This window comes from Drosophila bipectinata, chromosome 2L (assembly GCF_030179905.1).
Source record: "Drosophila bipectinata strain 14024-0381.07 chromosome 2L, DbipHiC1v2, whole genome shotgun sequence".
Classification (NCBI taxonomy): Eukaryota; Metazoa; Arthropoda; class Insecta; order Diptera; family Drosophilidae; genus Drosophila; species Drosophila bipectinata.
Window position 1 is genome coordinate 1,323,442 of NC_091736.1, and position 27,002 is coordinate 1,350,443.

A 27,002-nucleotide genomic window follows, 5' to 3' on the forward strand; every position below is an offset into this window, starting at 1 on the left:
CTCCCAAATTTAATCTTAAGCTATTGCTTTTACCTTAAAACAACTTTTTAATAACAACATATTCCTATTTTAGCGATAGGTATCTCACGCTTCCATCCATTTCGATTTCTTTGTGATTTCCAGAAGGGTGACAACTCTAAATGTTTGGCTAGACCGTAAATAGACGCTTGTTGGTCGGCTACAAGTGAAATATTTTAATTTAAAGGATAGGGCGGAGTACGAAAATGTCCTCAGCCATTTATTTGGAGAACTACCTGGACGGTAAGCGTATAAACACGCAGAGATAACAATATTTCTGTAACAATATTTTAAAACCATAAATGCAGGCTTGGAAAGCCTTCCCACTGAGCTGGAGAGGAACTTTAAGCTGATGCGAAAACTGGACGATCGTGCCCAAACGGCCATGAAGAGCATCGACAGCCACGCCAAGGACTTTATGCGCAAGCTGGCCGACAGTGGAGCCATGGGGGACGAGGAGCGCAAGGAACGACTGGAGGACATAAAGGCTTTGTTCGGAAAAGCCAAGGAGTATAGCGACGACAAGGTGCAACTAGCTATCCAGACGTACGAGCTGGTCGACAAACAAATTCGCCGTCTCGACAACGATTTGGCCCGGTTTGAGGGCGAGATTCAGGAGAAAGCGTCCTCCACTCGGGCCAAGTCCGAGGAAGTTGTGGCCAAGAGTAAGTGAAGCCTCTTGTGATAGCTGTTTCGCTAAGCCCGTCTCCGTTTTTCAGAGGGTCGCAAGAAGACAAAGGACAGCAAGACCACGGGTAAAAAGAAAAAGTCAGCTTCGTCGGACGAGGAAACTGGGCGTGGCAGCAACCAAAACAACAGCAGCGTAACCCTCAATTCAAGTAGCAATACGGGACAAGGTACCAAAAAGAAAAAGTCCAAGGTAAATCAAGAAAAAGATACACGCAAGGGGGGCGTTCAAAAGGTAAACCATCATCATTATCATAACATTTTGCCTGTGAGACTGTTTGATTTTAGTTCGAATTACTTTACTGCTTTTTCGTTGTACCCTTGTAGCGTAATGTTTATATTCCCGGTAATATATACTCCTTCCCCCTTCGACTGTGCATTTTCCATTCGCTTCACCCCTTCATTTGATTTTCACTATTGTACCTGCATGCTAGAACCAAGTCAAGCCTATTACTCATGCCATCTGTGTAATTCGAGCAGAAAACCGCCGATGTGGAAGACTCCGAGAAGGAATCGAGTCACGCGGCCGCCGTACCGAGCGATGTTATGGACATGCCCGTGGATCCAAACGAGCCCACTTACTGCCTCTGCCACCAGGTATCCTATGGCGAAATGATTGGCTGCGACAATCCCGATGTAAGTAGAACATATAATCTTATACTAAAGAGGTAGTATTAAAAAATCGACCACATTGCAGTGTCCCATCGAGTGGTTCCACTTTGCGTGCGTCGGGCTCACCACGAAACCCAAAGGAAAGTGGTTCTGCCCCAAGTGTACCCAAGACCGCAAAAAGAAGTAGACTCAATTGTCCATATTGTTTGTAAAATATTCATAAACTAGAATAAGAACTAAAATAAATACTATTATAGCACGCCTAGGCGTGCATGTTTTTTCAATAACCTGGACTTGTGTCATATTTAAGTAATGATTTTCCAGCCTCGACCCATCCCACCGAAGGAAACAATCCTTTAAGCATAGATAGCTATTTATTTTTTGTATTTCTTAAGGTTTTTTTTTGGAGTTTTTCACAGTTATAAAGCGATTCTAAGATTCCCGAACATATTACACACTTGTCTGTATATGCAAGTGTGGATATAACCATATACGCGCACATTGGTGGACGTATATGAACATTTACATATATAGTGGATAAAGTCAACTGTCTAATCGAAGGAATCGTTAAGAAAACAAATAAACACAATATTTCCACATGATGATGATGGTGTTTTGCTGCTCCTCTTGCGAAGGCTCAGGTTTCGCACTCGACTCTTTGGGTTGCATTCACGATCGGTATTGAATTGGAATTGGCATCGTCGGCTTATCGTCGTGGTCGTGGTGTGCGTTCAGATTTTGCTATCCAGTTGGCTGCCCCTATTTCTTGGTCATGATCTTCAGATACTCGAGTGCATTCTGGGCGGCATGCCGCTGGGCGTCGACTGCCGTCGGACCGGTACCGTGACAGACACCTACGGGTAGCGTGGAAAGCTGCACCAGGCACTGAAACTGGCCGGTATAGGTCTTCTCCTCGATGTCCACGTAGGTGACCTCAAACTGATTTTCGGTTGCGATCTCGCCCAGCAGCTTGATGTAGTCCATCTTGGCGCTCTTCAGGCATGTTTTCTGAAATTACAAATTCCGATAGTCACATTATATGGGGCTTTCAATGAAATAGATACGAAAATGGACCTGATATCTCGAATAATTTGTCTTAAACTGCCTGATAATGGGAAAATTAGTTTGAAATAATTAGAAAATATTTGAAATTCTTAATAGAAGTGGATGAGTACATGCCAGTTATAATTTTGAAATTCAAATTTTGATTCCAAAGGCTTTCTATCCTTGAGGTCATTGTCATTTACCTGTAATTTGAGAAGTTTTTTGCCCGTTGCATTTTTCAGGGTCTTATGGAACTGGGAGACTTTGTTACTGTGCTGCGTGGTCAGTGTCGGCACAGAGATATCTTTCAATTCACCATAATAATTATCGCTACTGCGGGGCTGTAAATAAGAGCGCAAAGTGTGTGTGTTTTTTTGAAAAACCCACGCCAAATGGTGAGTTGAAACATATCACTTATGTTGTAGGTGCGGTGAAGGGATGCATGACAATGGGTGCTGGGATAATGGGTGCTCAATATAATACAAATGTTCGGCTACCAAAACCAAAGAGCTACCAAAACCAACATAAGCCATAACCAACAAAGCCTAAAAATCAAAATTCTTCATTAATAAAACAGCGTTTTAATATTTTCAAAAAAACATTTGTATAATTGCACAGAATTTCGGGTTAGAAAAGATTGGTTAGTAAAGATAAAATTGCCTAATATATATTCGATTCTAAGTAAAATCTTTTTACAAAAAGTATTCTTTTTTATGGTTAGTTTGAAATAAAATCTAAAAAACAAGATGCTACTATTTTTTGACACGACGGAAGACACTTACAGAAAATGGAAAAAAATATATTTTGTAATATATATATTCCAAGAACTGCATAACAGATAACAGAACAACAATTAACATGTCTGGTAAATTCGGTCGTAAAGCTTGTAAAATATTGGCTAGATAGATTAAGACATGCAGGGATATTGCGGGGTAAGTATCAAGATAGAAGGATTAGATCTCCAACAACTCAAACGCAGCCGGTAGACGCTCATAATGATTGCTCATAGTTGTGGTGGTTCTACTCACTTCGCCCTCCAGCTCGCCACAGATGCTGTCACTGATCTTGGCCGAATCGATAGGCGTCTCCTGCAGGCGCACCCACATCCGGTGGGCTGCCAGGCGTTTGGCTATCTTCTTGCTCTTGCCCTTGCCCATCTCCCGGTAGTTAAGAATCGAGCAGGCAATCGTAAACAGACGCTCATGTGGCAGTCCCACCTCGGTCTCGGTTTCATAGGATGGCGGTGGCCAGCGGCGTTGCATGCACATCTCCTGCAGCCAGCCTATGGGATTACCCACGATCCTGTCGCCGGCACTGAGAAATACAACATGTTACAAAGGGATCAGAATAATTCTGGAGTCATATAATCTTACTCTCCACCTCCCGCTGCACCGGCACTACCGTCTCCTCCGCTACCAACAGAAGTGAGTCCCGCAGCAGCTGCACTGCTCCCAGCAGCACCGCTGTTGGGCGATTCTGGCAGCTGTACACCGGTCAGTTTGTCGATAAGTGCCCGTGCTGCTGCATGCTTAGCCTCTTTTTTGGAACGCCCGGCACCCATGGCCGTAAACGGCGTGTCCTTGTCTTTAAAGGACACACGAAACCGGAACGTTGGCTCATGGATAGCGCCCTCGATTTGGACAAGCTCATAGCCCGGCGTGATGCCACGTCGGCTGAGCAGCTCCTGCAGAACGCTGACGGGAGTTTTCATGGCCAGCCCATTGGCATCCGTCTCGCTAACGAATTTAAGGGCTTCGTCGTTGGGCAGGAGGCCAACACCCCCGCCCCCTCCTGTTCCCGACTCACTAAGCTCCAAGAGCTGTGTCGGTTGGGCCAGCTGCTGGCTCGCCGATATCTTCTCCTTCTTGATCTTTATGGGGCGCTGCAACATTGGAACGCTCTTTCCCGGACTGCCCCCAGATGGTCCTCCACTCCCAGCCTGGGCGGTGCCATTACCCAAACAGGCGGCGGCCATCACCGCTGCCGATGGGCCACCTAGACTGTCATATTGCCGCCTCGGAGCGAATCCCGTCTGGACGGGCTGCTGCTGGAGGTGTTGCAGGTGCTGGTGCTGCGGGGGCAACCGATGGCCGGGGAAGTTCTCCTGCTCCATTGCTGTTCTTGGTGTTTCTGTCTTCAAGGAGATCGCGGTGTGTATCTACGATTTACGGAAAAGATTTAAATGTGGTTCGGTTGAAAAATCAATAATTAGAACCGGCGGAGCTTTTCAAATGGTAATCGAACCAGAATTTAAAAATATATAGATAATGGGAAGTGATTTGAATACTTACGGTAGACTTGCGGTTTTTAACTGTTTTTTATTTAATAATAATTTATTAATGGTTAGTTAATAATTCATTCTTAAATAAAAAATACAGCAAAATCCAGACGCACACACGAATGATAAATATGTATGTATTCAGCGGTACAGTGTGGCCAGACTGTTGACGACTAGCCTACTCAGCGGATGATATTTCAAACACTATTTCCAACACTGAAATAACGACTTTTCTAATTTGGTTTTAAAAAAACTGTTTTAAATACGCTCAACAATGAAATGATACCAAATTGACACAAACCTTCATTTTTAATAAGTATTTATTGCATTTCTCTTGATCCATTACTGTTGTACATATAATTATTAGAAATATATTTATAATTTTAGACTTTTATAGGTAATGCACGGGAAATAACATTCAATCAAATCAAATGCGAATGTATGCGCGGAATTGTGTGGCTCGAAGTGCTCGAAATGTGGGACTCCCTTAGCAGTAAACAAAGGTGTATATGGTAATCTAGATCTGGCTGTGATCTCGGCCCACCCTAATCGTCGCTCAAGAAGTCATCATCCAAGTTGACATCCGTCGTGTCGATGTTGTCGTCTAGCGTGATGCCATCGATCTCCAGGTCCAGATCATCGTCATCATCAACGGCAGAAGTAGGCTTGGCCACCTGGTTGGTGCTAACGGCGGTATCGTGAGCAGGAACAAAGACCGGCTTTGCCTTCTCCTCCAGTCCTGGTCCGCCCTGCTCAGCGGCATGCAGCTCCTCGAGGGGATTTCGCTCGCTGTTCAGAGGCAGCTGGGCGGCTATGAGGGCGGGCGCTTTGCGAGACCGCTCCGCTTGCAAATGCTGCTCCACACGCAGCGCGTCGGCTAGGCCGGGGAAGAGATTTGTATACTGTGCCGGATCCGCCAGCGATTGGCCAGCTTTTTCGTTGACCTTGCCCAGCTCTTCGCGCCACAGCTCCACAACTCGGGACATCTGGCTGGGCAGGTAAGTTCTGGCAAAGAAGGCCGCCTCCGGCAGACGGTTCGTTTCAATGAGGATATCCAGACAGCGCTGTACGTCTGAGCGCAGAAAAGCAGCCAGGAAGGCAATGTTGTGGCGGCCCTGAGCCGAGCCAGCGGTGCCCACATCCTCCAGCATCTGGGCATCGCCCGATGCGGTGGAGAGCAGTAGCAAGCCACTGAAATCATTAGCCTTCTGCATGCACTCCTTGACCAGGGCCATGTTGTTCTTGCGCGCAGCCACGTCAGCCAGCTGCGTCCATTTCTGTGAGTTCTCTGCCTCGCGAGCCAGCTTCACTGCGATCTCCAACTCTCCTATCTGCAAGGCTAGGTCGAACTTGTGGTCGCCGTCCGTCGATACTTGCAGGGCCTGTGACTTGAAGCCCTGCTTCTCCAAGAAGTGCGCGACGCGGGTGCGGTGCTCCTTCGGAATGGTGGGCAACACCAAGTCAGCCCGCTCAAAATCGCGCCGCATTACGGCTGTCTGGTACTCCAGCACAGATAGTTGCAGGCAGAAGCTAATTACGTTCAGCTCTTTGTCACCCAGGTACAGGCGGTTATCCTTGGGAACATATCCGAGGAGATACATGGTGCGGTCCAGGTGGGACACTGTAACAATCTCGCCGCCCACATAGTAGTTTATCCGATTCACTGAGTTTGTGTAGATGAAGCAGTCGCCCACCCAGAGGCCCGTCTTCACAGATTCAGATGTCTCGCCTGCAACAGAAAAAATACCAATAACAAAATCGTTATCAAAAGCAATCGATTCTTTGTTTGAAAGTGAAACTGTGACAACACATGATTGTGTTCTTCGTTTATCTTCAAAGATAAGAGCTTTCCTAAGAACTCACCTAATACATTGAAGGCACTCTCGACTCCATCATCCTCCAGGCCTTCCTTGGTTTCCACTGCGTTCGCCACCAGAGCAGTATCCACGCCGAGCACAAAGTATGAGTCGTCGGTGGCCAGGCAGACGAGACTGCCGCTTTCGTTCCAGAAGACGTTCTTTGGCTGCACCTCGATGCGGCGAACCAGCTGCAGGGTTTCCCAGTCGTAGAAGGCCAGCCCGGAGGAGGTCTTCACGCCGAAGTAGTATCCACCGTAAATGCTCTCCGCCCCGTATTCGGGCGTAAAACTCTTGCGCTCCTTAAAGTTGCGGAAGAGACGCACAGTTCCGTTGTTCTCCCGGATGGCGTACTCGTTGCTCTCCAGAGCCCAAACGAACTCCTGTGCGGATCCGAAGGCCTTGTTTCGGAGAGCCATCGAAGTGTAAATGATGTACTCGCCATCGCCGCAGACCACCACAAACCGACCATTGGGATTGTGGGCAATAGTCTGCGGATAGATCTCGCAGGCACCCATGTCTTTCACTGCGACCGGAAGGCGTTCGCCATCCTTTATTTCCGTACCATCAGCGATGGTTTTCAAATTAACTTGTTGCATTTCGGAATGTTTGGCCCAGATGATCTTGCCGCCGACGACATCCATGGACATGGCTGGCTCCTCGCGACCCACCTTGATGATAATGGAGCCCTCGTCGTAGCCCAGGGCAACGTTATTGGTGCCACGCATACTGGAAATGGTCCAGACGCGCTCAAATCCATAGTTGAGGCATGTCTCCAGGCGGTAGGTTCCGGAGTGCCAGATCCTGACTGTGCCGTCCTCAGAACCAGTCAGTACGATCGGCAATTCGGGGTGGAAACACACGGCGGATATATTCTGGGCGTGACCCTCGAGGGTCTGAACGCAGGTCTTGTTCTGGTAGTCCCAGATCTTCACAAGACGATCATCGGCGCCGGAAATCAAGTACGGCTTGTCTCCGCCATGGTAATAGTCCACGCAGTTGACTCCTTTCTCGTGGCCCTCTAGGGTGAAGTTGGCAAAGTTGGAGCCCAGCTGCCACACCTTGACCGTGCGGTCGAGAGAGGCGGATGCGAAGGTGTTGTTGTCCTTTGGATTGAATACGATCTGCATGACGTAGTGGGTGTGGCCTTCGAAGACGCGCTGGCAGGCCCACATTTTCTCCCAGTTCCACAGCTTAATGAGCATATCGTCTGAGAATATGTGAAATTGCAGGTGAAAAATCTAAAGCATACTTCCCAGCGGGATATGTAGGCAATTTATAAAGTAAACAGAGAATGGGGGGAGGAAGGTGGGGGACAGGACCCTATATCACTTACCACTGCTGGTCAGCACAAGGGGTTGTGTGGGATGCACGGCGATGCATCGCAGGTAATCCGAGTGGGCCTCGAACATGTGCACCTTCTCCAGGGTGTTGTAGTTGAAGACGCGGATCTGCATGTCATCCGATCCGGTAAGGATCCAGTTCTTCCGCGCCACGAATCGTGCGGAGCGTACAGGGACATCGCATACCTCGAAGTCCTTCACCATCTGCTGGTTCTCGTAATTCATGATGTGTACGTGGCCATTGTACAAAGCGCACAACATCCACGGCTCCGCCGGATGCAGGTCGACGCACTTGACTCGGTCGGAGCGCGACGTCAGGCGGCGCTTGATGTCCAGTTTAAGGGGCATCTTTCACGGCTCTGGCTCTCCACAAGGAATCTATGCGAAAACAATTATTTTGAATTGCGGCAATTTGAGGAAAACTCTTTTGCTGCCTAGGCGCTCTTCTTCTTCCCCTATTGCTAATGTGTCAGCGATGGTCTAGGGTTGTCGCCTGCCACGTACGGCTGCGGAGTTTTATTATCGAAAAGAGATGGAAAAACGGAATTTTTTTGAAATATTAAAAATTTTCTTGCCAAATTTTTTTTTTTAATTTTTATTTTAAATTAATTTTACTTAAGTTAATCCAACCATTTTAGATAAATCTTACAAAAGCCATTATACATAATATAAAATAAAAGCCGTTTCGTATTATGGCTAGTGATGACATTAAGGTATTTCTTGCAGCCGGCTCTTTGGAAGTCGCTGAACTTAACTTCTCTTCCAAGCCACCTATCGATAGACTCGCCTCTCCGTTCCACGTCTTCTACCTGTAGTTTTCCGGAAAAATAAAAATGCTGCATTGAATCTGTATGAAACCTGCAATCTCGCAGAGCCCACTGGAAATAATAGCTTCAAGTACACAAAGTTAGTCCAGTAAGTCGATAGTTTGTGAGACCACCATGGGGATCTCAACCCAGCTTGTTGTGCTCCTCCTGTTGACGGCACTTGTTGCCGCTAAGACAAAAACATCACCGGTCCAGGACGACATTGCCGAGTACAAGGACTTCAAGAAGCTGCTACGCACCAAGAACAATGTCCTGGCACTGTACGTGACCAGTGCCAAGGCTGCTGCTGCCGAACTGAAAGTATTTCGGGAAGCTGCGGAGGCGATACGAGGAACGGGGACGATGCTACTTTTAGACTGTGGTCAAGCGGATCGCAAGAAGCTGTGCAAAAAGCTCAAGGTATCCCCAGATCCCTATGCTATTAAGCACTACAAGGACGGGGACTACCACAAGGACTACGACCGGCAACTAAGTGTAGCTTCAATGGTTACGTTCATGCGGGATCCCTCTGGAGATTTGCCCTGGGAGGAGGACCCCGCCGGTGATGATGTCCTGCACTTTAGCGACGCAGGCTCGTTTACGAAACACCTGCGGAAGGACATCCGCCCCATGCTGGTCATGTTTCATGTGCCGTGGTGTGGTTTCTGCAAGAAAATGAAGCCAGATTATGGCAAGGCAGCAACGGAACTAAAGGCCAAGGGAGGGTATTTGTTGGCGGCGATGAACGTTGAGCGGCAGGAAAACGCTCCCATTCGCAAGTTGTTCAACATAACTGGTAAGCCATGTCTAATGCTATTAACCACGATCTCAACTAATATAAAAATATAATTTTACAGGCTTCCCTACTCTTATTTACTTTGAAAATGGCAAGCTGCGCTTCACCTACGAAGGGGACAACACAAAGGATGCCCTTGTCGCTTTTATGCTAAACCCAAATGCCAAGCCCACGCCGAAGCCTAAGGAGCCGGAATGGTCGGCAGATACAAACTCCGAAATAGTGCACCTTACCAACCAGGGCTTTGAGCCTGCGCTGAAGGATGAGAAGTCGGCTCTGGTCATGTTCTATGCTCCCTGGTGCGGGCACTGCAAGCGCATGAAGCCTGAGTATGAAAAGGCCGCTCTGGAAATGAAGCAGCAGAAGATTCCTGGACTGTTGGCTGCCCTGGACGCCACGAAGGAGCAATCTGTGGCTGAGAAATACAAGGTGAAGGGCTACCCCACAGTGAAGTTTTTCTCGTACGGGGTCTTCAAGTTCGAAGTTAATGTTCGAGACGCATCGAAAATTGTCGAGTTTATGCGGAATCCGAAAGAGCCGCCACCACCGCCACCGCCAGAGAAGAACTGGGAGGAGGAGGAGGACAGCAAGGAGGTACTGTTCCTTGATGAAGAAACTTTCAGCACGACCCTGAAGCGAAAGAAGCACGCACTGGTGATGTTCTATGCTCCCTGTAAGTATATTTGTATAAATACTCATAATGTACCTAACCAACGATATATCTTTGTGCATTTTAGGGTGTGGCCACTGCAAGAGCACTAAGCCGGAGTTCACTGCAGCCGCCACTGCTTTGCAGGATGATCCTCGCGTGGCGTTTGCGGCCGTGGACTGTACGAAGCAGGCTGCTCTCTGCGCCAAGTACAGTGTTCGCGGCTATCCCACCATTTTATACTTCTCTTACCTTAAAACCAGGCTGGACTACAACGGTGGGCGCACCAGCAAGGACTTTATCGCGTTCGTGAACAACCCGCCGAGTGCGGTAGATCGTAGTGAACTGTGACAAGACTAGATATCTATACTTGAATCTCGGCAATCTCTAATTTTGTATTAATTGTGTATTATACTGATATCGTTACTAATCAACCTATTAGTCGTCAAATTCTGAATTATTTTATTATAAAACTAATCTAAAAATGGTATTCAGCTAGAAAGGAATCTTTTAAGAAACTCTTCTCAATCTTTGAAGAATACAAACGATAGCATACACCCAAGTGTTTATTTGGGTTATAATTGTAGCTAATCCAATAAATAAATGCTTTGTATTATCGACTTACCAATAAAAGCATTTTAAAATATGATTTTATAATCTTCACTCGTGAGTGTATGGACACTGATAACCTGTGGCATAACATGGTTTGATTAGAATCTTATATAACATACTAATTTTAGTATATAGTGACTGACCTATGTAGATAAACTGAATCATTTTAATGCCTCACCGTGATGTATATATTCTGAATTTCCTTTATTGTACAAGTAATTTCCATATTTTCTATTTGCTTTTAAAACAATTTCTAAACTTAAGATATTATGTATTTAATAGTTAGATACAATCAGTATATTTAAGGTATCCCATCCGTGTGGCACACATTCTATGAGCGCGAAATGCCAACAGCTATTGCACACTTGCTCTGTAGTTCTGTGGTTCGATTTGATAGTTTCTAATGCTAGAAGTGGTATTCTCTCCTGAATAGTTGTTTATAGAGTCGCAGGTGAATGGAACCGAAGATGAAACTTGGGAGTGTGTGGGAAGGGTTTAATAAGGATGGGGTTTGGAAAGGAAGCACTTATCAGCGCTCTGCTTCGCTGCCGCGGTTCACCTTGCGCCGGCCCAAGCTGCCCAGCCAGCTGCCTCGCTGAGCATTGGCTGTGTAGTCTTCGTTGATCAGGGAAAAGCCATTGAACATGTCCTTCATCTTGATGGCCCTGGAGCATGCATAGTTCTTGGTGGCCACGTACATTTTGGTAAGAAACTCGGGCATCTGCTTTTGCGTCACCCACGATTTTATGTTTTGGGGAATGGGTACGCCGGGATCATCGTAGTAGGTGAGCACAAAGTGCAAGCCTGGCTCGTGAAACCCTCGGAAGGGTTTGATGACCATGAGGCTCCAATAGTCAGTGACCCGCACTTTTCCAGACAAGGCTGGATAAGTGTTGTGTTTGGCGCCGCGGTTGCAGATGAAAATGAGCTTCTTGTTGTCATCCCTAATGTAGCGCCGACAATAAACATAATCACGGTTGGCAAACAACCGCGGCCACTGCATCTCCCAATAGATTAGGTGAGAGTTGCTTCCCGGCACAGGGTCCTCGCTGATGAGCTCTAGTCTAAGAGCAGTGTCGTCCCACTGACGGCGGTAGTCCAGGTCAGTTTGCACATGGAGGAAATCGTCGGCCGTAATGTCGTCGAATCGAGCATAAACCTGGAAATTAAATCCACTAATTATAATTGAAATTGGAGAGATTATAGGTATATTCAACCTTGTATGAGTAAAGGGACGAGCGCTCCTCCCGCCGCCATATGCTGAACTCGTTCTTGCTGAAGTACGGTTCCCACGAATGGTCATCCTGGGCCTGGATGCGAACTGATCCAGCCGGGGCACCGCGCACGTCCAAGTCCATCGACTTCTGGCAGTAGCCGATGCTTTCATCGGTCTCCTTGCTGGTCGACGGCGACGTAGATGTGGATGGGCTCTTAGCGGACTGGGACTTGCGACAACGCTGGTTTCCCAGCTGGCAGTAGCAGTATTTCATTTTCTTGGCCTGGCATCGGTCGCATAGTTGGTTCTGGGTCAGAGTGTTGATAAACTCAATGTCCCGATGGCACAGATCGAAGTTGGCCAGCGACAGACGCTCCTTGTTCCAGTCAAAGCCATCGCTGCCAAGGCGCTTGATGTTCAGACCCATCAGGCCCACCGCACTCATAATCATGCCCCGCAAAGGCGGCTGCAGCTCCCGGCGGTAGTAGGCTCGCCATAGTTGCTTCAGGCCCTGGGTCCCGTAGACCGACTGGTAGAAGCTCAGCAGCTGCTGGATGCGCCGCGAGCGCTGCGCGAAGATCGACTCGCACTGGTAGCTCCAGGCGCGCAGGGTCTCCTTCGACTGGTTTTTAATTGCTGACACAAATCGATTGAGAAGCATGCCGGCTAATTCAATTTGGGTAGCTGTCTGCCGCCCGCTTGCATAACAACTCAGTGGCAGCGACAGCGGCAGCAGAGGCAGCGGCGATATTTATGTTCCTCCGCTATTACTTTCAGCTCACACACTTGTCACATTGGCTTCCTTTGAAATTTTGGAGAATTTTGTACTTTCGGCCTATCGGCTATCGGTTTGAGAGAAAAGATGCCTCGATGCACGGCGACTGGCGACTGGGGTTATGTTGCCGTTGTCCGGCTTATCATCTTTGGCCGATTAGAAAAAACGTGCAACTTGCAATTTGTCTTCGGGTATGTTATTGCCTTTGTTGTTGTGGATGGTGTTGTTGTAGGTTGTGTCGTTACAGGGGAGCAGTGTTGCGAAACGGAGGCGGCCGCCTGCTGAGCTTTGACAGCTGCTTTCTTGATAAAATTCTGCAGACCAATATTACTAAAAATATTACAATAATTACAAAATATGAAAACCAAAACCACATTTGTTGCTTCATGAAACACACAAGCAGATTATTCAGTTTATTTAAAACCCTAGGGTAGCTCTGTAAGGGACTCGAATTTTGAATATTAAAATACCGAAAAGGCATCTATGTTTATCCTAAAAAAAAGTATATAAAATTAATAATAAGAACATTTTAATGTAAGCAATTTGCTTAATAAATACCTTAAACTTTGATGACCGAACTTCATATTATTAGCCCAGTGTGCATTACTTTTACGTTACCCAGCACTGAACCCCACAAACTCGTGGTGCCCGACTAATTGTTTTTGTTGCGCTAATCTTTGTTTCGATTTGATGTGAGAAAGTTCACCTGTGGCTGGAAAGTGTCTCACGGAACGCAGGCACCATGTCAATGCGACGCCAGCGCATTAAGGCTCCGGCCAATTTGTCGCTCATAAAGCGCAAGCCTCGCAAGGAAGAATCGGCTGTTCCCCTAGAAGAGCCTGAGGTGAAGAATGGGGAGGCGGCGGCGCCGGAGCAGCAGACGGCCGAGCCGGAGGTTGCTGATGCAACGGCCTTTAAGATGCCTGTCAGCTCCGTCGGGCAGCTAGAGGAAGTCTTTCACTCGGATCTGGAGGACAATGTAATACAGATGGACTTGCAAAAGACCTCAGGAGGTTTTCCCATGTCGCCAAGCAAAGCCCAGGCACGACAGCGTGTGCGCCCCACCCCAGTGTTTGGCCAGCGGCGCAACAGCTTTGTGGGCTCTCCAATGGCCTCAGACTATGACGGCGAGTACCAGTCCCCGGCCACACCCACACGGAGGGAGCGCTACCTCAGCGGTTCATCATCGGGAACGCCCCTGCAACAGGTTTCATCGCCCATGCCGCCATCTCCCTACAAATATTTTCCACCCGTGATGAGTCCTGGGATGGGACGTATCCGTACCGAGTCTACCTGCTCCACCTACTCGGAGGGAGGCGGAAAACGTAAGGGCGACGACAAGGCAGCGCAATCCGGCCAACGGGTCAACGCTAGGCGAGACTTTGAGACGCGGTTTCACAAGGGCGTGCCCGATAAATCCACCTTCAAGATGTTGGATATGATCTTCTACAATCCTGGAAACAACCCTATGAAGCCAAAGCAGGCTATTACGACAATTAAGAACGAGACCAACGGGGAAGAAGCCAAGCCCACGACGGATCAGTTGCTGGAGGCCAAGACAGAATCGACATCTGCCATGCCTGTACCCCAATTGAAGCTGGACGCCAATGGAGAAATGATTATCGATGAGAAGACCCTGGAAATTGAGACCACAGCTGAGGTAGAGGCGCGCAAAGTGCTGGCAAATTCGTCGCTTATATTAATGGATGAGACTACAGGTTGGAATGCGATTTCTATTCAAGTAGAATTAATATTCATTTAATGATTTCAACAGGCGATAACGGTTTCTATAAACGCCATAAGCGGACGCCATTCTGGACATCTGAAGAGACAGTCCGTTTCTATCGTAGCTTGCAGATTATTGGCACGGACTTCTCGCTTATGTGCCAAATGTTCCCGACACGATCGCGCCGCGACCTAAAACTAAAGTACAAGAAAGAGGAGCGCACCAACGGCCAGTTGATCAACAAAGCTCTGCTTTATCCCAAGGCATTCAACATTCAGGAACTAAAGGATCAGCTGGCGCAGGAGGATCGCGAACGTGAAGAAAACGAGCGACAGTGGAAGGAGATAGCCAGTGCCAACCCTGAAAACTCCAAGAAGGTTGTACGCTGTGTTGAAACTCTGTGTTTTCTTGCATAACTGAAATGTATACTTTTTTTTGCAGCGATCGCGATCCCAGCATAACAGCAAGGCCTCCCGATCTATGACCGATGGAGATGTCGTCTACGAGAATGAGCACATAACCAAGCAGAAGCTCGGAAAGCGGACCTGGGCGAAACGACGCAAGGACTTGGAAGCAAGCGAAAACGACGGAAGTATTCCTGCCAAACGAAAACCCAGGGAAGCCCGTCGGAAGCCCGCGAATACACCTAAGCCAGTGGAATCTAATCCGGATTCAACGACCATTAAGCCTATCAAACAAGAAGATGTGGTTAAAACCGAACAAATTTTAAGCCAACTACCAACAAAGGAAGTTCTGACAGCCGAGCTCAATGGGCTTTTAGAGGACCCCGAGGAGGTAGAAGTAGAAGCTATAGGCAAGTCCAGTGATAAAACGGTAGTCAACTTACAGGATAGTGCTGCGACATATGTTAATCCAGTCAATCCTGGGAACGAGGTGCCCAACCGGGGATCAGAGACCTATTACATTAACTTTATTGATGAACCGGATGAAGATCAGGCCGAAATAATAACGCCAGATGATCCCATTCCGCCACTGGCTGCTGAGCCGGACATTGAACAAATTATCGCCGAACTGGCGGAGGGATCTTTGGCTCTGGTCTCCTCGCTAGATCCGCAGCATGAGGATCGGGTACTCAACGAAATCTATATGCTGGATAAAAAGACGGGCGAGTTGTGTGAAACGCCGCTGAATATACCCGAACATATAGTACAGTGCATCATGAAAGTTATGCAATTGGAGGACTAACAGCATTATGTATATGACATCAAATTATTTGTTGCTAAATATAAGTTATTAAAGCAAGTTAATAGATTTAAGTTTTTATTTGTATTATTTAAAAAATATAACCAAAACGGGAAGTGTTCCAATTTCTTATTGAAACTCTTAACCTTTTTTTAGTTATTCTACCTTTCTGTTATTTTTATTTTTTTTATCAAAATTATTGAAAGTTTTTTTTATTAAAAAAATTGTACCATTTCATAAAATTATGTTTGATTTTCGTACAATATAGGTAAAGGGAGAATGGGTAAATTGAATAATTTTGAAACAAATTTGACTTAAAGAACATATGGTCATTTAAATAGTGCTTTTTTGCGTTTAAAATAATTTTTTTTGGTCAAAGGATATTTCTATTTAGCACATAAGAAGGAAAAATGGGAAAAGGCAAACTTAAGAAGTATAGTCTATGGTCTAGCTTGACTTGTTATACCCTTGCAGTATTTTAATTTTGGTCAGAAGTGTGCAACGCAGGGAAAGAGACATCTGCGACCCTATGAAGTAATCAAGAATATCTAGATCAGCATCACCTCCTGAGTTGATATAAGCATGCCCGTAACCTTAAATGCCATAACTTCAGTATTTTTACAGTTAGAGAGTATATTTCTCAATATTCTGCAGAATGGTGGCAAATCGATCCATAAATCGTTTAAGGTACTCCGCTTGAGAATCGGATGAGAATTGGGGAAGATATAGCCATCACTGTGGACCCCATAGGGAAAAACCCCATTTTCAAGGGATCCCCTCACGAAAAAAGGACAAAAAATCTAAAAAAAATTTCGTCTCAGGATATTAATGTAGAATGATGCAGAATCGATCTAGAAATCGTTTAAGGTACTCCGCTTGAGAATCGGATCAGAATTGAGGAAGATATAGTCATCACTGTGGACCCTATAGGGGAAAACCTCATTTTCAAGGGATCCCATCCCAAAAAATGGACAAAAAATCTAAAAAATATTTTGTCTCAGGATTTTAATGCAGAATGGCGCAGAATCGATCTAGAAATCGTTTAAGGTACTCCGCTTAAGAATCGGATCAGAATTGAGGAAGATATAGTCATCACTGTGGACCCTATAGGGGAAAAACCCATTTTCATGGAACCCCATCACGAAAAATGGACAAAAAATTTAAAAAATATTTTGTCTCAGGTTTTTTATGCAGAATGGTGCAGAATCGATCTAGAAATCGTTTAAGGTACTCCGCTTGAGAATCGGATGAGAATTGGGTAAGATATAGCCATCGCCGTGGGCCCTATAGGGGAAAACCTCATTTTCAAGGGATCCCATCCCAAAAAATGGACAAAAAATCTAAAAAATATTTTGTCTCAGGATTTTAATGCAGAATGGCGCAGAATCGATCTAGAAATCGTTTAAGGTACTCCGCTTGAGAATCGGATGAGAATTGGGTAAGATATAGCCATCGCCGTGGGCCCTATAGGGAAAAACCTCATTTTCAAGGGATCCCATCCCAAAAAATGGACAAAAAAACTAAAAAATATTTTGTCTCAGGATTTTAATGCAGAATGGCGCAAAATCGATCTAGAAATCGTTTCAGGTACTCTGCTTGAGAATCGGACGAGAATTGGGTAAGATATAGCCATCGCCGTGGGCCCTATAGGGGAAAACCTCATTTTCATGGGATCCCATCCCAAAAAATGGACAAAAAATCTAAAAAATACTTTGTCTCAGGATTTTAATGCAGAATGGCGCAGAATCGATCTAGAAATCGTTTAAGGTACTCCGCTTGAGAATCGGATGAGAATTGGGTAAGATATAGTCATCACTGTGGACCCTATAGGGGAAAACCTCATTTTCAAGGGATCCCATCCCAAAAAATGGACGAAAAATCTAAAAAATATTTTGTCTCAGGATTTTAATGCAGAATGGTGCAGAATCGATCTAGAAATCGTTTAAGGTACTCTGCTTGAGAATCGGATGAGAATTGGGTAAGATATAGCCATCGCCGTGGGCCCTATAGGGGAAAACCTCATTTTCAAGGGATCCCATCCCAAAAAATGGACAAAAAATCTAAAAAATACTTTGTCTCAGGATTTTAATGCAGAATGGCGCAGAATCGATCTAGAAATCGTTTAAGGTACTCCGCTTGAGAATCGGATGAGAATTGGGTAAGATATAGTCATCACTGTGGACCCTATAGGGGAAAACCTCATTTTCAAGGGATCCCATCCCAAAAAATGGACGAAAAATCTAAAAAATATTTTGTCTCAGGATTTTAATGCAGAATGGTGTAGAATCGATCTAGAAATCGTTTAAGGTACTCTGCTTGAGAATCGGATGAGAATTGGGTAAGATATAGCCATCGCCGTGGGCCCTATAGGGGAAAACCTCATTTTCAAGGGATCCCATCCCAAAAAATGGACGAAAAATCTAAAAAATATTTTGTCTCAGGATTTTAATGCAGAATGGTGCAGAATCGATCTAGAAATCGTTTAAGGTACTCCGCTTGAGAATCGGATGAGAATTGGGTAAGATATACCCATCGCCGTGGGCCCTATAGGGGAAAACCTCATTTTCAAGGGATCCCATCCCAAAAAATGGACGAAAAATCTAAAAAATATTTTGTCTCAGGATTTTAATGCAGAATGGTGCAGAATCGATCTAGAAATCGTTTAAGGTACTCTGCTTGAGAATCGGATGAGAATTGGGTAAGATATAGCCATCGCCGTGGGCCCTATAGGGGAAAACCTCATTTTCAAGGGATCCCATCCCAAAAAATTGACAAAAAAACTAAAAAATATGTTGTCTCAGGATTTTAATGCTGAATGGCGCAAAATCGATCTAGAAATCGTTTAAGGTACTCCGCTTGAGAATCGGATCAGAATTGAGGAATATATAGCAATCACAGGTCCTTCATCACTTTGGACCGTCAATGTAGTGGTGCATTTTTTAGAAAAGGAAATTGAATCTTCTTATTATATAAAAAAATATGAAACATATAAAAGTAGTCTGTTTTTTTTTAATTATACGACCGGCAGGCTAAACTAATTTCTGGATCCTGTAAAATTTATTTACATTTTTGAAAATTATACATGGGAACAGTGCTGCCACATTGTTGTCATTATACATTATCCAGCACTGGACATACAGAGGGTCTTGCGCACACTGGTCGTTAACAGCTGTTGTTGCTGCGAAGAAGAGCATCTAATTGAAAGATTTTGACTATTTAGGAGTGCAAAACGATGGCCCAAGTCCCCTTGGCAATTGCTTCGCACAAGCGCCAGGTGTGCAGCCTCTACAAACGGGCCTTGCGCAACCTTGAGGCCTGGTATGACCGTCGGTGAGTGCACGCAAGTCTGCCCCGCAGAAACCATAGATTATATAATGATGAAGTGCATCCTGACCATTTTTCCCTTTCCAGCAATGTTTACCGCTACCGTGCTGTGCAGTTGCGAGCCCGGTTCGACGAAAATCGCTGCAAGGACTTGGGCGAAGGCATTCGTCTATTAGCCTGCGGGCAACGAGAACTCTTCGAGACGAAGCACTTCCAACCGAGAAACTGTAAGCAGAGGACTCTATCGAGAATACTGTTTATAAATATTGTATTTCTTTTTTAGTTGCCAACAGCTCTGGTGGCTGTGCCTACGAGCGAGAGGTGATCCCTCCCGACTGGCTCCTGGACTACTGGCACCCTCTGGAGAAGGCTCAGTACCCGGAATACTTTGCCAAGCGAGAACAGCGAAAGAAGGAGTACGTGACCTGGTGGGAAAAGCAATACGGCAAGCCGGACCCCAAGGACCTGGGGCACCACTAATTTAGCCTTTAAAGTACCATAGTCAAATCAAATCATTGTCTTTGAAAGTAAATCAATTGGAGCTCCTCAATATATATGTTTTCATAAATTCTCAATGGGAAAGTCAAAGTTGGCCCAAGGTGCTACACATTAATTGGATTACCAAACTTTGTGGAAAAGATAGAAGGAACACTCCTTAATCCTTAAATATGTATTTCTTGTTTTAATTTTTCAAAAAATTATTTTATTTTAAAGTTAATATTTGTAGGGTTCTTAAAAGCTAATGTGCAAAACAGAAAATTTCCAAAAACTTTCAATTTTTTTTATGTAAAGCTTTATATTTATGAAAATATTAAACTAATCGATTAAAAGGGGTTAATTAGAAAATTTCTTTGACACATTAAGAATGTCTATCTTATTCTGAAATTAAAACACTTAACTATTATAGGTTAGTATGAAACGAGAGTATTTTAGTTGATAAAGAATGAATAACGTGTTTCCTACATTGGTGCCTGCAAGAAATTATAATTTTGTTTAGCCTTTGGGGTATATTCGACTGCAAATCAATCCTTTTGTACTAAATGTATTTATTTAAGTATGTGCATGTAAATGAAGGGATAATTTTAGCTGGCAATGAATGGGGAGCTGGAGTCGAGGTTCTGTGGGATTGTCCGACTGCTCGGGCCTGCCGCTCAGTTCAGATCGTTGGGCTCCAGCCGCGGACGCTTTTTGCTATTGTTTCCGTTTGTAGTCGAGCTGCTGCCGTGGCCGTTTCCATTACCGTTTCCGTCGCCACCGTGCTCGCGCTTACGCTGCAGCGTCTTTTTGTCCCATTGCTGTGTGAGATAGCGCAGCAGGACGCATCGCTTGTCCATAACGATCAACTGCTCCGAGGCAACATCCTCGGTGGGCAGGTAAACGGAAGCTCGTTTCTGGGATGTCCTTATTCCATGCTCGTTGCTTAGGTGGGCGAAGTTGTTTGAGTCGTGGATGGGTAAACCCTTAATAAAATCGCTCACAGACATGCTTCGACCGAGTTACTGCGGAGTGCATAAAATTAATAAAGCCGTTGGGTTAAAATGAAAATTTATATTGCCCGATTGTGACTTACTGTGACCTTGATGGATTTAAAGTTATTTAATGCTGGATTATTGCTTGTTAGCGAATTATTTCGACAATTTTCTATGTGCCCTGAGGCCTTGGATCTTTTGTTGTTGCTGGTGGTTGAAATGGAATGTGCTGCAAAAGACGAAATAGCTAGTAGGCGTTTTCTAGCACTAGAAATGTGCGATTGGGATGCAGTGTTGGAAAGCTTCCGTAAAATTCTAATATGCACTCCCGAAATTCAAAAATGTATTTCCCAAATAAGTCTAGTTCTGAAACCAGCTAAGCTAACTTTAAAATTTGTCTTGAATGGTTATATTAATAAAAATCACTCCTATGGAGCATCGAGTTTATTTTTTTTGATTGCGTACAAAATGTATAAGTGAGTTTCTTAGCTACGATTATGACGGTTTCCATCTCCGCGACGAACCACATCCTTGTACTCGTCCATTCGCCTCATACGGGCCAAATACTCTGGGTCATCCTCTTCCACCTGCTGCTCCTCGGCAGCCTTTTCTTCGTCCTCTTGCTCGTTTGGATCACGGGCTGCAGCTATTGCCTGTGCCTGGTTCATTTTGGCCACCTTTTCTTCGTCGGGGAATATTCCTTCGTCCACGCGCTGCTGGTAAAACTCGTCCACGGTCATGATGGGCAAACTGGGATAGCCCAGACCGAATACAGCCTTCTGTGTTGCATTTCGGGTAATGATAAATGGCTGCAGGGGCTTAGGTTTAGGGGCTTGATGATGGTGATGATGTCCGGGTCCATGGCTATGTCCATGACCATGAGAAGTGGATGGTGAGGAGGGATTGGTAAAGCGACGTGAGGGTGCAACTGCGGTATCTGCTTCTCCGCCGGCCAGACGGGCTAAACGCATTTTAGCCAGTTCCTTCATCATATGTAAAGACTCCAGCTCCTGCTTAGAGTCCATGATGCTCTTATCTAAATATTTAAGGAAGAACTCTCGTCTGACTTCGTCATCAGCCGTTTTGTTCTTTACAGCCTCCCGCATCTTGGCCATGTACTCATCTATCTCCTTCATTTTACGATACTGAGCGATTTTGTCATTCCGATTGAATGCTGCTTCCATGAGTTCCCGCTGTTCGCTCTTCCCGGCCGCTTGGCTATCGGGCGCAGCTACTTTAGATTTAGGGGCCTCACAGAGCTCATACTCCTGGCATCGCTGTAGGTGGTCTTTAAAATATATTTCACCGAGGTCTAGGGCCTCAGTGCTGTGCGGATTATTGATCTTGGTGTTCAGCTTGCCAAGGAAGTAGGGAAGCAGCATAAAAGGCAGCGAGTCCGTTGAGACCTCGTCGATCAGCTCGTTAGGACTGAACATGCTCACTTGGTTAACGATTACGGTTGCCTCTTCGAAAAACCCCATGGCAGTCTTTACCTTGTTCTGATGTAAAATATGTTATTTAAAGTTTTTTTTTTCAGTGTAAGCTGTCTCACCTGAAATTCGGTGCCATTGAAAGGCAACTCCGAAACTTCGAGTTCATCGAGAAGATTCCAGCCACTCAAAAAGATGTCGGACAGCTTTTTATCCTCGCCACCAGCCTCGGCAGCAGCACTACTTGATTCGGCCATAAATAACTAGGGATTTAATTTTTTTCTTAATTCTTTATCTGGGAAACAAAAGATTTGCGAATAACACAAGCCGCTAAGCAAACAGCTGTTTAAAAAGTGTTGGTCAATGCCCAACAGAGAAATAAGTGTTGGAAATTTCATTTACATGGTATTTGGTATTTAATGGTATTAATTGAAATTTTCAAACTATAGAAAATCAAAATGAAACTACTTGGAATTATTTAACCAACGTTAATGTAAAAATCAAGCTGAAACTTCTTTTATTGCTTTGAAAGTCTATTAAAATTATATTCAAACAAATAAATAAATTGTTCGCTAAACTCTCTTTATTTATTCGTTAAAAATGTTGCGGCTTAGAAGACTGGTTTGTTTCGGGCTTGAGGTGCGTATTGGTAAGTTGGTCAATAGAAAACATTAGGCCTTGAGTGTAGCTTCCAACTCTTTGTTGGCCAGAAGTTCCTTGATGATGTCTAGTCCGCCGATAAGCTCTCCCTTGACATAGACCTGCGGGTACGTGGGCCAATCGGAGTAAGTCTTCAAGCCCTGACGGACTTCTTCATCCCCTAGGATGTCAAAGGTTTCATACGGCAAACTGTTTAAAGATAAATGTGAATTACGGTAAGAGAATTGGAGAATGGATATTGGGGCTTACTTTGTATCGTTGACAATGGCAATCAGTTGCTTGGAAAAGCCACACCGTGGAGCATTTCGATCGCCTTTCATAAAAATCATAAGTGGTGCCTTGTTGATGAGGGCTTTAAGGCGGTCCTCAAGAGTTTGGCCGGTGGCAGCAGCGCTACTTGCGCTTTCGGCCAACTTTTTGGACTTACTGCTTATAGAAGCAATATCCACACCGTCGACGCGATCTACTGCCGAACCCTTAGTGAAGAATATGACCGTTGGGACGGCTTCAATCTGAAAACGAATAATTAGTGTTTAGATCTTTGTTTTTCGGTGCTTTCCAGCAGGCTCACCTGGTGCTTCATTGATATTTCTGGAAACTTCTCCGCATTCAAGTTGATGAATTGCAGTTTGTCTCCTAATATCTTGGAGAGGTCCCCCAGCACATCTTTCACCTGAGCACATTGCTCGGCCCAGTCGGCTTCAAACAGCGCCACCGTGGTCTTGTCCGCATTGATGAACTTTTGGTACTCCTCAGCATTTTCTACGGTTACCACTGGCATTGTGATATATATTTGTTTGGAATTTACAGAAAACTGTTTAAATTGAATAAAAGCAGGTCGAATGTTTTATGCCGATCAGCTGGAAAGAGTACAGCCGTTTTATGCAAACTTTAGAGCACTGTTTTTTGCTAGTTTTGCAACACTAAATTTGACGAAAAAGGTTGCCATATTTTCGCGGCGGCCCGACAAATCAATTTATTTCAACACGTGCTGCCGCATTATAATACACACAGCAAATTTGTTTTTTCTGAGCAAAAGTTGAATTAGGCAGAGAATGGTGACACGCAAAAAGCCAGTAAAGCGCACTGCTGAGGTGGCGGCTATCGATAAAGATGAGGAGGATGAGCAGCAGGCGACCCAAGCCAAGGTACCCAAGGAGGTGCTGGTTATTGCCCAGGAGGTGAAGATTGTACGTGCCCTGGCCTGCAACGATGTGGTTAAGCGTAACCGTCAGATCAGGAAGCTGCGCAAGTGGTTCAAGCTGCGTGCCAGCAGCTCATTTCCATTCACAGAGGAGGATTTCATGAGGATCTGGAAGGGCCTGTACTACAACATGTGGATGTCAGACAAGCCGCTCGTCCAGGAAGAGCTGGCTGAGCAGTTAGCCCAGATGGTGGACAGCTTTGACGGAAACACCAGTTGTAGCTTGGCTTACTTCAGTGCTTTTATGCGCACCATGTGCCAGGAATTCTTCGGAATCGACCAGTGGCGCGTGGACAAGTTCTTGATGCTTGTTCGTCGAATGCTGCGCTACGTCCTGCGCCTCCTCAAGCAAAACAAGTGGTCGGCGGACCTGATTGAAAAATTCAACACCAGCATGCAGCAGTCCGTCTTGGCCGAGCAGCCTAAGAGCCGAGGACTCACTATGCACTATCTGGACATTTTCTTTGAGGAACTGGCAAAGGCGGCCGATGGCGAGATAACCGCCGCACAGGTTAATCTCTTCTTGCGTCCATTCGTCACGTATCTGGCCACTCAGCGGGATGTTAAGCTGGTAGCTCAATGCCGGACCAGGGTGCTGTATCACCTGCTCTACCAAAGCGATCTGGGCCGCGAGTACAGCGATAAGTACAACGCCTGGAAACTGATGGGATTTCCTACTGCCTCCATTGATGACATAGAGAAGCTTGACTCTGGCTTCGATGAGGAGGACGATGAGGGAAACACTGAGGAGGAACCCGCGCGTCCTACTTCTCTTGATCCACGCGCAGGAAACGTGGACGTTCACATGCCAGAGCTGCCCCTCAATGCGGACTGCGTGCTGGACGAGCTCCAGACCTTGATTCGAACTAATGAATACAACAGCAAGAAGCGAAAGAGTCTGCGAAAACTTATCCAGATCTTTGAGACGTACAAGGGCGGAGAGTTTCCTTTGGGAGTGCGCACAATGCCAAAGGTAGAGGGGCAAACCCTGGCGGAGATGGTGGAGCAGAAGGTCGCCGACATCGAGGAGATGGAAGATGAGGTATTCGGCACTGGGAGGAAGCTCAAAAAACTGAACAAGTCCAAGCGCAAACGTCTTCTTCAGTCCATTAACTTTGAGGAAGTAGATGAGCACAACTACGACGAGGTCATTGGGAAGGCCCTGCCTCCGGAGCTTCAGAAGAAGGTCAAGCACAACGCCAAGGTGCGTTCTAGCATCAACAATGCCTGGGTCGTCGAGGAAGTCAACGAGGCCGATGAGGCGGCCGTTGCAGCAGAAATCAAAGAGGACTCTGAGCCCAAGCCGAAGGCGAAGAAACCCAAGAAACAAGACCAGCCCAAGCCCAAGAAGGAGATCAAAGCGAAAAAGGAAGAGCAATCAAAGAATAAGAAGGATGAGCAACCCAAGAGCGACGTGAAGGAACAGAACGAAGCCAAGGTGGATGTCCAAGTATCAGAAACAGGGGAGGAGAAATCCGCCGAGTCGAAACCATCCAATGGTTGGGATGCCCCCCTCGAGCCTGGAGAGGAGGAAATCTTCGTTCCGTCACGCAAGCAGCAGCTGAAGCAGGCCAACAGCAAGATCCAGAAGAGCACACCAAAGCCGGCGGCGCGGGCGCAGTTCAGCACCCCTCAGCCGGGTGGTGCGAAGCGAGTCCGGATCGTAACCAAATGCAACAGCGCCTACCCCAAGAGCGACTACTACCGCCAGCTGAAGCTGTCCCCGCAACTACCCTACGACGCGGACCGACAACCGGGCAAGAGCGCCCTCAAGCCCCACGTCCTGCCGGGACCGATTCATCCGAACTACAAGGGCGCCAAGCGACTTTTCAACGACACCCTGTGACGTTGCGTCGAGTGGCTAGGACTGGGATTGGGACAGGATCGCGAACATTAAGGGCAACTGCATCCTTTAAAAATGTATTCACGCCGCAACTGCACCCAACTTCTCCGCCAAAGCACGCCAATCACCAAGGAAGACCCACGCTACAAATCATTCCTGGTTGGAGCACTGGAGGCGGAGTGGGCAGCTCGGATAATGTATATGTTAGATCATGTCTTTTGTTGGTCTTACGCAATCTACTCGACGCTTCCATATTTTTTGTTACCTTAATCTGCATTCTGGTGTTTGGTTGCAGCTGTGTTTTGTTTAAGGATATCATGAATTTTAAATATTTGCACAGATCCGAACCGGATCCGGATGTAACCCTAAATATTTAGTAGACTCAATTACATTTAAATGTACTATTGCTTGTAAGCCATTTTATGTTCCAGCTATCCTCTGAGTTGATATTAAAATAAAAGCAAAAGTAGTATATGTAATGAAAACACTCGAGTTTCAAGTTTGGGAAAATGAAAAATGTGGCTCCATCCAGTGGCTCCACTCATTTTAGTTTGCCGAGTGATGTTACTAGTTGGTCGAGTTTTATATAAAATGCATTTAAGAGAGAACGAGTGCTATGCAAGTGCAGTTTTCTCTCTTCGGCGCTCTCTTCAACGCTTTCACTCGAGTTACATTACACCAAAGAGACACCAGTGTCCTGCTCAGAATGTTATTTGAAGATACTTTCCTGGCAAAAGATACTCACTCAATGCAGTTATTTTTTGTTAAATAATTCTTAATTCAATTTAAATTTAAATTTGTATAGCTTTGATGCGGAAATTCCATTAAAATATTTTTTTATTCAAATTATAAACTAGCTTCTTGGCGAGGATGTTAAATGAACATCCGATTCCGACAATAGACTCGGTCGTATAATAAATTTTCATAATAATTGAATGTATTTCACCGCAAAATTGTGGTCAGGGATGAGGCGCGAAATGTACATAAATCCTTGCAAAAATATTGCATGCAACATGATTGCGTGGGTGGACAACAAGAGTATTCATTTCCTAAAAGATAACATCTGTTCGGTTGTGTTGCTACACGATTGAACAAATTAAGTCCAGGCACAGGACACGTTAACTTTCTACACGTTCTGACGAGTGTCCTAGCCCCACCGCCTCAATATCCTTTATAACTCCTTTCAGAAACCTGTACAAGTTAGGTAAATCTCGGCCAAACAAAAGACATTGCAACAAATTACAATTGCAACACATGTACAATGTGTCTCTTAGTACTCCACTTGAGTTGTATGTCTATCGAACTGAATGGAAGCCACTTCTGTCTAAGAACAAGTTTTGTGTATTAAAACTTGTCGTAATTTTATTCAATTTACGTGCACTAAGGCGACGATTGTGCATTAACATAAGATGTGACGCAAAAGTTGATCCAGTGTCCAGCTGATCCACCTC

The 27,002-nt window shown here is 45.5% G+C and overlaps 11 protein-coding genes across 15 annotated transcripts; 5 read left to right on the forward strand and 6 right to left on the reverse strand.

Moving 5' to 3' along the window:
• The first annotated feature begins 108 nt into the window (after positions 1-108).
• On the forward strand, positions 109-1,604 carry Ing5 (inhibitor of growth protein 5). Of its 2 annotated transcripts, none has more exons than XM_017250042.3 (5): positions 109-261; positions 327-683; positions 738-940; positions 1,186-1,341; positions 1,403-1,604. In XM_017250042.3, the coding sequence occupies exons 1-5, from the start codon at positions 225-227 to the stop codon at positions 1,502-1,504; spliced, it is 855 nt and encodes a 284-aa protein (XP_017105531.2). In that variant the 5' UTR covers positions 109-224; the 3' UTR covers positions 1,505-1,604. The 2 variants fall into 2 exon arrangements, with proteins under 2 accessions (XP_017105531.2, XP_017105532.2); XM_017250043.3 differs by having other exon boundaries at positions 738-898.
• Positions 1,605-1,672: 68 nt separating this feature from the next.
• On the reverse strand, positions 1,673-4,813 carry loqs (loquacious). Of its 2 annotated transcripts, XM_017250040.3 has the most exons (5): positions 4,653-4,813; positions 3,735-4,519; positions 3,390-3,675; positions 2,565-2,702; positions 1,673-2,325 (listed from the first exon to the last, which is right to left on the reverse strand). In XM_017250040.3, exons 2-5 carry the CDS (start codon positions 4,472-4,474, stop codon positions 2,077-2,079), a joined length of 1,413 nt encoding a protein of 470 aa, XP_017105529.2. In that variant the 5' UTR covers positions 4,475-4,519; positions 4,653-4,813; the 3' UTR covers positions 1,673-2,076. The 2 variants fall into 2 exon arrangements, with proteins under 2 accessions (XP_017105529.2, XP_017105530.2); XM_017250041.3 differs by lacking the exon at positions 2,565-2,702.
• Positions 4,814-4,941: 128 nt separating this feature from the next.
• Positions 4,942-8,318, reverse strand: beta'COP (coatomer subunit beta'). The gene is made up of 3 exons (XM_017250085.3): positions 7,832-8,318; positions 6,503-7,705; positions 4,942-6,368 (listed from the first exon to the last, which is right to left on the reverse strand). Exons 1-3 carry the CDS (start codon positions 8,184-8,186, stop codon positions 5,185-5,187), a joined length of 2,742 nt encoding a protein of 913 aa, XP_017105574.2. The 5' UTR covers positions 8,187-8,318; the 3' UTR covers positions 4,942-5,184.
• Positions 8,319-8,597: 279 nt separating this feature from the next.
• LOC108131275 (protein disulfide-isomerase A5) lies at positions 8,598-10,738 on the forward strand. Its single transcript, XM_017250087.3, has 3 exons — positions 8,598-9,440; positions 9,502-10,113; positions 10,178-10,738. The coding sequence occupies exons 1-3, from the start codon at positions 8,780-8,782 to the stop codon at positions 10,438-10,440; spliced, it is 1,536 nt and encodes a 511-aa protein (XP_017105576.2). The 5' UTR covers positions 8,598-8,779; the 3' UTR covers positions 10,441-10,738.
• Positions 10,739-10,888: 150 nt separating this feature from the next.
• LOC108131276 (stAR-related lipid transfer protein 7, mitochondrial) lies at positions 10,889-13,076 on the reverse strand. Its single transcript, XM_017250088.3, has 2 exons — positions 11,919-13,076; positions 10,889-11,860 (listed from the first exon to the last, which is right to left on the reverse strand). Exons 1-2 carry the CDS (start codon positions 12,576-12,578, stop codon positions 11,231-11,233), a joined length of 1,290 nt encoding a protein of 429 aa, XP_017105577.1. The 5' UTR covers positions 12,579-13,076; the 3' UTR covers positions 10,889-11,230.
• A 10-nt stretch (positions 13,077-13,086) lies between these two features.
• Positions 13,087-15,710, forward strand: Bdp1 (transcription factor TFIIIB component B'' homolog Bdp1). Of its 3 annotated transcripts, none has more exons than XM_070277551.1 (4): positions 13,087-13,226; positions 13,285-14,410; positions 14,467-14,795; positions 14,860-15,709. In XM_070277551.1, the coding sequence occupies exons 2-4, from the start codon at positions 13,435-13,437 to the stop codon at positions 15,622-15,624; spliced, it is 2,070 nt and encodes a 689-aa protein (XP_070133652.1). In that variant the 5' UTR covers positions 13,087-13,226; positions 13,285-13,434; the 3' UTR covers positions 15,625-15,709. The 3 variants fall into 3 exon arrangements, with proteins under 3 accessions (XP_070133652.1, XP_070133653.1, XP_017105575.2); XM_070277552.1 differs by having other exon boundaries at positions 13,183-14,410; positions 14,860-15,213; positions 15,268-15,710; XM_017250086.3 differs by having other exon boundaries at positions 13,192-14,410.
• Positions 15,711-18,663: 2,953 nt separating this feature from the next.
• On the forward strand, positions 18,664-19,495 carry ND-B22 (NADH dehydrogenase (ubiquinone) B22 subunit). The gene is made up of 3 exons (XM_017249826.3): positions 18,664-18,951; positions 19,033-19,172; positions 19,229-19,495. The coding sequence occupies exons 1-3, from the start codon at positions 18,854-18,856 to the stop codon at positions 19,423-19,425; spliced, it is 435 nt and encodes a 144-aa protein (XP_017105315.1). The 5' UTR covers positions 18,664-18,853; the 3' UTR covers positions 19,426-19,495.
• A 476-nt stretch (positions 19,496-19,971) lies between these two features.
• LOC108131098 (DET1- and DDB1-associated protein 1) lies at positions 19,972-20,667 on the reverse strand. Its single transcript, XM_017249827.3, has 2 exons — positions 20,516-20,667; positions 19,972-20,444 (listed from the first exon to the last, which is right to left on the reverse strand). The coding sequence occupies exon 2, from the start codon at positions 20,427-20,429 to the stop codon at positions 20,097-20,099; it is 333 nt and encodes a 110-aa protein (XP_017105316.1). The 5' UTR covers positions 20,430-20,444; positions 20,516-20,667; the 3' UTR covers positions 19,972-20,096.
• Positions 20,668-20,821: 154 nt separating this feature from the next.
• Tap42 (immunoglobulin binding protein Tap42) lies at positions 20,822-22,212 on the reverse strand. The gene is made up of 2 exons (XM_017249850.3): positions 21,967-22,212; positions 20,822-21,913 (listed from the first exon to the last, which is right to left on the reverse strand). The coding sequence occupies exons 1-2, from the start codon at positions 22,099-22,101 to the stop codon at positions 20,900-20,902; spliced, it is 1,149 nt and encodes a 382-aa protein (XP_017105339.2). The 5' UTR covers positions 22,102-22,212; the 3' UTR covers positions 20,822-20,899.
• Positions 22,213-22,405: 193 nt separating this feature from the next.
• On the reverse strand, positions 22,406-23,393 carry Grx3 (Glutaredoxin 3). Its single transcript, XM_017250250.3, has 3 exons — positions 23,076-23,393; positions 22,754-23,016; positions 22,406-22,693 (listed from the first exon to the last, which is right to left on the reverse strand). The coding sequence occupies exons 1-3, from the start codon at positions 23,283-23,285 to the stop codon at positions 22,516-22,518; spliced, it is 651 nt and encodes a 216-aa protein (XP_017105739.2). The 5' UTR covers positions 23,286-23,393; the 3' UTR covers positions 22,406-22,515.
• A 47-nt stretch (positions 23,394-23,440) lies between these two features.
• Positions 23,441-26,036, forward strand: Nnp-1 (Ribosomal RNA processing protein 1 homolog Nnp-1). Its single transcript, XM_017250249.3, has one exon. The coding sequence runs from the start codon at positions 23,560-23,562 to the stop codon at positions 25,552-25,554; it is 1,995 nt and encodes a 664-aa protein (XP_017105738.2). The 5' UTR covers positions 23,441-23,559; the 3' UTR covers positions 25,555-26,036.
• The last annotated feature ends 966 nt before the right edge of the window (positions 26,037-27,002 follow it).